The sequence below is a fragment of the Carlito syrichta genome, unplaced genomic scaffold, assembly GCF_000164805.1.
Source record: "Carlito syrichta isolate Samal-C Ts95f unplaced genomic scaffold, Tarsius_syrichta-2.0.1 Scaffold315696, whole genome shotgun sequence".
NCBI classification, from domain to species: Eukaryota; Metazoa; Chordata; class Mammalia; order Primates; family Tarsiidae; genus Carlito; species Carlito syrichta.
In genome coordinates this window covers 8,433-19,058 of record NW_007259792.1, presented here as the reverse complement: position 1 = coordinate 19,058, position 10,626 = coordinate 8,433, and the positions used below count along the sequence as shown (strand labels likewise).

The 10,626-nt window shown below is 45.2% G+C and overlaps 1 protein-coding gene across 1 annotated transcript in view; it reads left to right on the top strand.

Moving 5' to 3' along the window:
- The window catches only part of RTN3 (reticulon 3), a 46,695-nt gene that overhangs the window by 28,941 nt on the left and 7,128 nt on the right, over positions 1-10,626 (top strand). Inside the window, exon 3 of the mRNA XM_021706511.1 lies at positions 7,272-7,479. Within this exon, the coding sequence (XP_021562186.1) occupies positions 7,272-7,479 (208 nt within the window). The remainder of the gene's footprint in view (positions 1-7,271; positions 7,480-10,626) is intronic.

The following is a 10,626-nucleotide window of genomic DNA, read 5'->3' as shown; positions in this document are numbered from 1 at the left end:
CGGTGGCCGGGAGCAGCTACTGCACTCCAGTCTGAGCGACAGAGTGAGACTCCAACTCAAAACAAACAAACAAAAATAATAATAATGGATGTCTCAAGGCATCCATCCCAAAGTTCACTTGCTGTACACTCCATTCTTCCTTATCTCAGTAGACGATAGTACATCCATCCATTGTCTCACTCCCTGAACCCAGGTGTCATCCATACTTCTCCATCACTTCCCATATCCAGTCTGTCAGCAAGTTCTGCCTGTTCTACTTCCAAACTAAAGCTTAAATCAGGCCCACTCCTCTCCATCCCAAGGGACCCCATCCTAATCCGAATGACCATAGTCTCTCACGGGAACCTCCATGTCGGCTTCCTAGGGAATCTCCGTGCCTGCACTCTTGCCCTACCCCAGTCTGCTTTCTTTTATTTTTTTTTTTTGAATTGGAGTCTCACTCTGTCACCCAGACTGGAGTGCAGTGGCCGCTCCCAGCCACCGCAGCCTCGCCTGCTGGGCTCCAGTGATCCTTCCGCCTCAGCCTTCCAAGTAGCTGGAATTACAGGCATGCACTACCATGCTAAGCTAATTTTTTGATTTATTGTAGAGATGAGGTCTTGCTGCCTAGGCGGGTCTCGAACACGCGGGCTCAGGCAATCCACTCACCTCAGCCTCCCAAAGGCATGGGATTACAGGCTGAGCCACCGAGCCCAGCCAGTCTGCTTTCTGTACAGTGGAAAAGTGTTCCTTCTCCTCTTTGTTTTGAAAATGATACATCGTTACTCCCCTGCTTGACATTCTTCAGTGTCTTACCATGCACCTGAGGTAAACGCCAATCCAAGGTCCTTACCACACTCCCTGCTCAGTGAAAGTGCTCCACGACCTAGCCCCTGCCAGCGTCTCCAGCCTTGGCTCATGCCACTCACCTCTCACTGGCTACGCACCATCCACACTGGCCTTCTGGCCCTTCCTGAGCATTGCAAAGCGGCTCTCCCACTCCCCACGAGTCCTTGTGCATGTGTCCCTTGGCCTAGAATACTGTCCCCTGGCGTTTTGCTTGGCCGGCTCTTTCTCATCCTTCACGTCTCGCCTTTCATGTCAGGTCTTGAGAGACGTTTTCTGACCATGTGTCTAAAGTGGTGCATGTGTCACATACATTATTCTCATAGCACACTGGATTTACCTTCCTATGGGCCTCTGTTGCAAGTGAACTTGTTATAGGTTGCTTTTCTTTCCCCCCTTGGAATATAAGTAAGGATCTTGTTTGCCTTCATCATTGTTGTATTTCCAGTTCCTAGCACTTGCCTGGCACATGATAGGCACTGAATATAACTTGAAGGGAAGAGACAGGTGGGAAAGGAAGGAAAATGAACACAGGTAAATAGAAGGAATTTTCTATTTTAAGATGTACAAGCCAGGCATGGCGACTCACACCTGTAATCCTAGCACATTGGAAGGTGGAGGCGAGAGGGTTGCCTGAATCCAGTGATTCGAGACCAGCCTGGGCAACTTGGCAAGACCTCATGTCTACAGTAAATCAAAAAATTAGTCAGGCGTGGTGGCACGTGCCTGTAGTTCCAGCTACTTGGAAGGCTGAGGTGGAAGGATCTCAAGCCCAGCAGGTCAAGGCTGCAGTAGCCATGAGCATGCCACCACATTCCAGCCTGGGTAACAGAGTGAAACGCCTACTCAAAAAAAAAAAAAAAAAGTCGACCAGGTGCCAGTGACTAAAGCCTATAATCCCAGCACTTTGGGAAGCCAACGTGGGAGGATTGCCCGAGTCTAGGAATTCAGTACCAACCTGGACAACATAGCAAGACCCTGTCTTTACAAAAAATCAAAAAAATTAGTTGGCATGGTAGCATGCTCCTGTAGTCCCAGCTATTCAGGAGACTGAGGCAGAAGGATTGCTGGAACCCAGGAGGTCGAGGCTGTGGTGAACCTTGATTGTGCTACTGCACTCCATCCTGGGGAACAGAGTGAGACCCCGGCTCAAAAATAAAATATGCGTTGATTGCCAGCGAGATACATTCTGGAAAATGTGTCATTCAGTGATTTCATCACTTTGGTTTTTTTTGGTTTTTTGGGGGGTTTTTTTGAGTTGGAGTTTCACTCTGTTGCCCAGACTAGAGTGCAGTGGCATGCTCCCGGCCACCGCAGCCTTGACCTGCTGGGCTCCAGCGATCCTTCCGCCTCAGCCTTCCAAGTAGCTGGAACTATAGGCACGTGCTACCACGCCCAGCTAATTTTTGATTTATTGTAGAGATGAGGTCTTGCCAAGTTGCCCAGGCGGTTCTCGAACCCGTGGGCTCAAACAATCCACTCACCTCAGCTTCCCAAGGCATGGGATTACAGGCTGAGCCACCGAGCCTGGCTCAATTTCATCACTTTCAGAGGTCATAGAATGTACTTACACAAACCTAGACAGTATACTGCTACTATACACCTGGGCAATATGGTGTAGCCTGTTGCCCAGAGACTCTGAATCTGTACAGCATGTTACTGTACTGAATACTGTAGGCAGTCGTACCACAAGGGTAAGTATTGGTATATCTCTGCATAAAGGAATACAGTATTATAAATTTAGGGGACCATGGTCGTATATGGTCCATTGTTGACCAAAACATCATTATGTGCTGCATTACTGACTAGTGGATGTCTGGTGACCTCACATTTTAAACTTTTGGCAATTGCCCCATTTCTCGCTTTTTCACATGTTTTTCATCCGCCTAGCTCTTTCCCCAAGGGATTAGAGAGGAAAAAGTTTCCAAAGACCATGCCAGTTTCCTTTCTTTGGTGTTCTGTACTAAGAATCTTTAATCTACTGTATTTGATAGATTCGTGTGCAGAAATTTGATTAGTTTGAGAGGATAATCAGTAAACGAATGGAAGTTGTGGTTTTGCTGTCTTTTGGTCGTTAGCTTGGCCCTTGTTTAAACGTTCAGCAACAGATAGGAAAAGCCTGCCTCAAATAAATAAAGTGGTACGTGTGCTAAAGAAAAATAAAGCCAGATAAGGGGATAAAGAGTTGTAAAAGGAGGGGATGTTGGGTATGGTGGGCAGTCTCTGAGGAATAGCCCTGACCCAAGACCTGAAATGAAGTCAGTAGCAAGCCACGGGAGTTGGGGGCAGAGCTGTCCACTGAGGTTGGATGCATTGGACCCTCTCTTGCAGGCCCTTCCTCTACTCTCCCTGTTTCTCTCTTTTTGTTGTCATTATTGAGAAAGCAGGAACTATTGAGAGGACAGGAAGGCTTCCAGAGCGGGAGGGGGCCCGAGGGGTTGCCAGTCTGGGGCCAAAACTTGGTCCTTATAGAGCCCTAAGATTGAGCTCATTGGCTAGCACTAGCTGTGAGCTGATTGGCTGGTTTTCAATCTCAGCAGCAGGAAGTACCCCCCCCTTGAATCTCACGCTATTACCCAAACTGGAGGGCAATGGCACACTCATGGCCCTGGCAACCTCCACCTGCTGGGCTCCCATGAGCCTTCTGCCTCACCCTTCCAAGTAGCCGGAACTACAGGTGTGTGCCACTACGCCCAGCTAATTTTTTGATTTACTGTAGAGACACGTTCCCACCAAGCTGCCCAGGCTGGTCTCGCCCGTGGGCTCAGACAATCCCCCCTCACCTTGGCCTCCCAAAGTGCTGGGATTATAGGCTCAGCCACCATGCCCAGCCTACTCTCCCCCTTTCAATCATAATGTCCCCCTTCTAGCCCAGATCATAATTCTACCACTGAATTTTTTTTTTTTTGAGTTGGAGTCTCACTCTGCCATCCAGACCGGCACACTCATGGCCACCACAGCCTTGACCTGCTGGACTCAGGCGATCCATCCATCTCGACCTTCCTGGTAGCTGGAACTACAGGCATGCACCACCACACACAGCTAATTTTTGGTTTATTGTAGAGACAAGGTCTCACCAGGTTGCTCAGGCTGTTCTCTCTCGTCTTGACTTCCCAAAGTGCTGGAATTACAGGCATGAGCCTCTGCGCCTGACTTTACTGTTGATTTTGATGCTGAGTTCAGGGCTTTCGATAATATTGTGCAGTTTGTGCATTGTGCACTGCTCACATGTGTTGTCTTTGTAGGTTTGGAGATTTCTTATTGGCAGTAGTGGGAGACTGCCTGGGGAAGGGGGCACACCTCATCAACAAGGGTACCTGCACAATGAATATTTGTATACCTAGCCCTGAATTGTACCCTACAATTTTAAAATTTAAAAAAAAAAAAGTTTCTTATGACAGTTTTCCAGCAGGTGGCAGTAACGTTCACTAGGATAGGGTGGCTTTTTCTAATTTCCACAAAGGTAGAAATTTCTAATTTGCATTTAGGCACATATCTTCCTTATTCCCCTTTTCGTCTCTGAAACGTGAAGATCCTTTTCTCTCTGGGCCCCAGATTTCTCCTCTAAGCCTTTCTTTTTTTCTCTTTCTGACTGTCTGCAAATACATAGAAGAATCACAAGCCCAGTACAAGAAACTTCCGCATCAGCTTCGCCCTGGCTCACCAGTTGCTAACATTTGTCCACATGTGCTTTATCATTCCCGCCCTCTCTGTAAAGACATTTGTGTTTTCCTGCACCATTTAAGAATCGGTTGAGAACATTCTACCTCTTTACCCCTTGTTTGTAGGGTATTTCCTTTGAACAGGAACATTTTTGTTATTTGTCTTAATTTTCTTTTTTTGAGTTGGAGTCTCTGTCGCCCCGGCTGGAGTACAGTGGCTCACTCACAGCCACTGCAGCTTCAACCTGCTGGGCTCAGGAGATCCTTCCGCCTCAGCCTCCCAAATAGCTGGAACCACAGGTGCACACCACCACACTCGGCTAGTTTTTGGATGTAGAGATGAGGTCTCACCAAGTTGCCCAGGCTGGTCTTGAACCGGCAGGCCCAGGCAGTCCTCTCACCTTGGCCTCCCAAAGTGCTGGGATTATAGGTGTGAGCCACCACGCAAAGCAGTTAGGGAAATTTAACAATAATTTAGGAAATTTAACATAGATAACAGTACTTGCATCAGTTATACAGCCCACATTCAAATTTCAACCATTGTCCCAGTGATATCTTTATAGCTGTTGTTACCTCCTTATCCAAAGTCCAGTCTAGGATTATACTTTGTGTTGTCATGTCTCCTGACTCTCCTTTAATCTGAGAATTAGGATTCAGAGAATTAAGTTCCTCAGCCTTTTTTGCTCTTGCACACCATTAATATTTTGAAGAATACAGGCCAGTTTTGCTTTTTTGGGGTTGGAGTCTCACTCTGTCACCCAGGCTGGAGTGCAGTGGCACGGTCACAGCTCACCGCAGCCTAGACCTTCTGGGCTCCGGCATTTCCTCTGCCTCAGCCTCCTGAGTAGCTGAGACTACAGGCACATGCCACCATGCTCAGCTCATTTTTTTAAATTTTTAATTTTTTTTGTAGAGAGGAGATCTTGCTGTGTTGCCCAGGCTTGTCTTGAACTCCTGGCCTCAAGCAATTCTCCTGCCTTGGCCTCCCAAAGTGCTGGAGTTATAGGCGTGAGCCACCAAGCTCAACCAGGCCAGCTGTTTTATAGATTATTTCTCAATCTGAGTTTGTCTGGTATTTTCTCATTAGATTCGGGTTACATGTTATGAGTAGGAATGTTGTTGACATGATGTCGTGTCCCTCCCAGTGCATTTCATCCGGAGGCACGTGATACTAGTTTGTTACACTACTGGTGATGTTGAACCTCTAAGCGTTCTGTGTTGAAACTGGTCTTGTAGCAATATGAACTCTGACCCATACATACTTGGACTCTGACTGTAGGAATTCTCCTGCATTTATCTTCTTAAGTAGACAGCATTCTGTGCATTTCTCCTATTCAGGCTTTCCTTTATACCGTCCCTCTGGTTCTCTCTTCCCACCAGGAATCATAATACCTCTTAGTTCTAGGAAGTCACATCCCTTAGCCAGAATCTCTGAACCAGTGTGTACTACTTTACTTCTTTACAATCAGCATGGTTTTACTGGTTGTTGTTTTTTTTTTTAACTCAAGTTAAGTTTCTTTGGCCTTCGCAAGGTTAGGCTTCAGAGAAATGATTTCAGGAGAGATTGTCTACCTGAATATAGGTTCATTTTATCTCAAATCACAGTCTAGTCTTTTGGGCTAGCCTTATTTAGATTATAGTGAAAGTTGACTGTGTGTCGGTTACAATGCTGAGCATTCTGTGTTTTAGCCTTCTGCACTCCCTCCAACAACTCTAGGAAGCAGATGCCACTTTCTTCGTTTTCCAGATGCAGAAATGGAGGCTTGGAGAGATTTAAGTAATGTGTTTAAGATGACTGGGACTCAGACTGTCTCTCAGCTCCAAAGCCCTTGATCTTCTTTGTGAGCAAAAGAGTGACTGGGAGGAAAGTCCAGGGAGGGCTGTGAGTGGTGAAATCAGTTTTCAAGGATTGGAAATGAAAGAACAGTGCCATTGCTAGACTAGAGGTATCTGCCAGCAGCTGCCATTCCAAGTGTTGGGGTCTTTAAGTGAAAGAACTTAGACTTTCCCAGTGTGGACGTCTGCAATCGTAAGGCCCGGTTTATACCCATTTCCTGACCTCATTATGAATAGTGCCCCATTCACTTTTAAAAGTATTGTAGTTTGGATAGATACATGGTCCCCTCTCCATAAACCTTCCTGAGTTCTTTTCAGATTAATGTACAGACTGGTGTTTCATTGCAAGTAGCACTCATAAAGCTTGGTCTGTTTTCATTTACCCTTTCTTTGCCCCTGTCCCAAGTTGTACATTTCAAGATAGCTTTGGCTTTGTGGTCTATTCACCTGACTAATTTATAGGCAGGGTTTGCTTAATTAAGTCAACCGTGAACACGGTTTTGCCCTACTTGCTTTATCATTCTTTTTGCAGATCATTTAAGGTAAATGATACTTTACCCCAGTGTACTTCCATAGCTGAAATAAGCTCATAAACCTTTCTTGAAACATATTTGGAATAGTGGAGGAACCTTTTGCATAATTTGATTTTCATTTACAAGATGGTGTTAGAGCCAAATGTGGTGGCACGCACTTGTAGTCCCAGCTGCTCAGGAGGTTGAAGCAGGAAGATCACTTGAACCCAGGAGTTTGAGGCCAGAAATATATACATATGTGTGTGTGTGTGTGTGTGTATATATATATATATATATATATATATATATATATGGGTTTTTTTTCCTTAAAGTGGGGTATACCTGTATTTGTATGCTAGTGTGAGGCTCCACAGATCATGCAAGTCACAGTGGCTGTGATCATTCTTATAACCTATATTCCCTTTTCTTCTGACAGTGCACGATCTGATTTTCTGGCGAGATGTGAAGAAGACGGGGTTTGTCTTTGGCACCACACTGATCATGCTGCTTTCCCTGGCAGCTTTCAGTGTCATCAGTGTGATTTCTTACCTCATCCTGGCTCTTCTCTCTGTCACCATCAGCTTCAGGGTCTACAAGTCTGTTATCCAAGCTGTACAGAAGTCAGAAGAAGGCCATCCGTTCAAGTGAGTTAAAGTTTTGTGAGCAACATTCTACACGTTGGTGGGGGGTTCACGGAGGCTGATCAGATCTAAAAATCAGAGCTGACTAAATATCAAGAATTATGGGCCATAAGGCAGCTGAGGGGTGGCCTAAACATCAGCTAGAGACCTTGGGAGCTCTGTAAGCAGCGGTCAGGTTAGAAGCCAATAACTTTTTGACAAACTAGAGGCTTATACTTGAGGTCCAGAGAAGACACTAAATTCTTCTTTAGAGCAGGGTAGGGAAGGCCCAGCACCTAGAGCAGCCCCCAGGCAGTTAAGTTCTGAAATGTGGTGTTGAGGCTATGCCTTTGGAAATCCAGAGCTCTGTTTACTCTTGGTTTTGTTACTGCTTTCCTTCTTATCTCTCTCTCAGTTTATACCAGAGGCATGTCTTAATGAACTCAATAGTCATGCGTTTCTAGGCTGCAATTGCTAGCTTTTCTGATTGGGCTTTAACTATTTGTTGGTTGATTGGTTCGTTTGTTTATTTTTGAGTCAGAATCTCACTCTGTCACCCAGACTGGAGTGCGGTGGCACAGTCACAGCTACTGCAGCCTCAACCTGCTGGGCTCATGCAATCCTTCTGCCTCAGCCTTCCAAGTAACTGAGACTACAGGTGTGCGCCACCATGCCCAGCTAATTTTTTGATTTATTGTAGGGATGAGGTCTTGCCAAGTTGCCCTGTGCTGACTCAAACCCCTAGGCTTAGGCAATCTCCTCACCTCCACCTCCCAAAGTGCTGAGATTACAGGCGTGAGCCACTGCACCCAGCTGAACTTTAACGTTTTCTTCACACTTTTCTCTTGAGATTCTTAGCACATAAAAATGTTTAGCTTCAACATTAGCATACCACAGTTTTTTAAAAATTTGTTTCTCATAGAGAAAGAGACCCTGCTGTGACCTCTCAGGATGACAACAGTTTAGGCTCCTGGCTGCAGCTCTGCTCCTTGTATTTTCTCTTGGAGAAAAGAAAAGGAATCACTTAAACTATATGTAGCATTAAAAGTTTTGTTGCAAATTAGTTTTGGGTTTTTTTGTTGTTGTTTTTTTTTAATTGGAGTCTCACTCCATCGCCCAGACTGAAGTTCAGTGGCATGCTCCCGGCCACCGCAGCCTCGACCTGCTGGGCTCTGGCGATTCTTCCGCCTCAACCTTCCAAGTAGCTGGAACTACAGGCGTGCGCTACCACACCCGGCTAATTTTTGATTTATTGTAGAGATGAAGTCTCACCAAGTTGCCCGGGTGGGTCTCAAACCCACAGGCTCAGGCAATCCACTCATCTCGGCCTCCCAAAGTGCTGGGATTACAAACTGAGCTACCGAGCCCGGCCGCAAATTAGTTTTAATTAATCAATAGTTGTTGAATGAATGAATAAATTTTACTGTTTTGCAACAAACTCAGATTTCTTAACAGTTTTCCTCCCTCTTTTGCATGACATTATATGTGGACTTATAAAATGCATTTTGCTAAGTTGTATTAATTATAGCATCTAGTTTTTATAGCTTTTATGTTAGATAGTAAATATTATCTTAATAGGTAGAAAGGAAAGCATCCCTATTACTCTCCTGCTTTCCCCACAATACTGAAGGCTTCTAAGGCAGGAGTTGTCTTATCTGTCCTGACATCCCAGCACCTGGCTGGCAGAGTGTCTGGTAGACAGTAGGCATGCAGTAAATATTGAGTGAATGCACAAGTGATGAGCACCTGTCTTCTGTGGTTTTAAGCTCTATCAGATTTGATATCTTCACTCTCTTTTTTTGCTTTTGGGTTTTTTTAAACTAGGTAAAGGATGCTAATTTGTTTTCTTTTTAAACAAATGTTTTATAATGCCTTCTTGATTGTTTTGAAATGGAATTTACAGATAATATAATCTGTCTGCAAATATAACTTTCAAAAAAATAAGTCATGGAGCCAGGAATGGTGGCAACACTTTGTAGTACCAGCTGCTCAGGAGGCTGAGGCAGGACAGTCGCTTGAGGCCAGGAGTTTAAGGCTGCAGTGAGCTATGATCATGGCTGTAAATAGCCACTACATGCCTGTCTTGGCAGTATAGTGAGACTTCATCTCTAAAAGGAAATTTTTTTTTTTTTTTTTTTTTGAATCGGAGTCTCACTCTGTCGCCCAGACTGGAGTGCAGTGGCACACTCCCGGCCACAGCAACCTCGACCTATTGGGCTTTAGCAGTCCTTCCACCTCAGCCTTCCAAGTAGCTGAAACTACAGGTGTGCACTACCATGCTCAGCTAATTTTTTTGATTTCTTGTAGAGATGAAGTCTGGCCAAGTTGCCCAGGTGGGTCTCAAACCCGCGGGCTCAGACAATCCACTCACCTCAGCCTCCCAAAGCGCGGGATTACAGTCTGAGCTACCGAGCTGGCTTCTAAAAGGATTTTTTAAAAATTTTTTTAATAGATCATAGCAGTAATATTAAGATGTGATAAGATAGAAAGCCATTTGTAGCTGGGCTCTGTGGCTCAGCCTGTAATCCCACACCTTTGGGAGGCTGAGGTGAGTGGATTGCCTGAACCCGCAGGTTCGAGACCCGCCTGGGCAGGTGAGACCTCATCTCTACAATAAATCAAAAAAATTAGCTGAGCGTGGTAGCGTGCGCCTGTAGTTCCAGCTACTTGGAAGGCTGAGGCGGAAGGATCACCGGAGCCCAGCAGGTCGAGGCTGTGGTGGCCAGGAGCGGCCACCGCATGCCAGTCTGGGCGACAGTGAGACTCCAACTCAAAAAAAAGAAAGCCATTTATAATAAAGTAGTGTGTATTTCGGTCAGAATTTAATTGCTTGGCCATGACTACACTAAAAAGCATAAGAAGTCAGATACTTGGACCTACCTGTACAATCACCAATACGGATGTAGTTTTCCAAACTTGCAGAAAAAAAATTAGTAAAGTTTTAGCAAAAAGAAAATACAGTTTTAGAAAATCCAGATTACTTTAAAACTGTTGAGAAAATACCTTATTTTTATGTATCCTGGGTCATTGATTATAAATAGGTTGACTTCATGAATAGCCAATGAGGCAGTAAAGGTTATGCAGAACATACGACAGTTTTGTTTTGTTTTGTTTTGAGTTGGAGTCTCACTCTTGTCACCCAGACTGGAGTGCAGTGGCCGCTCCCGGCCA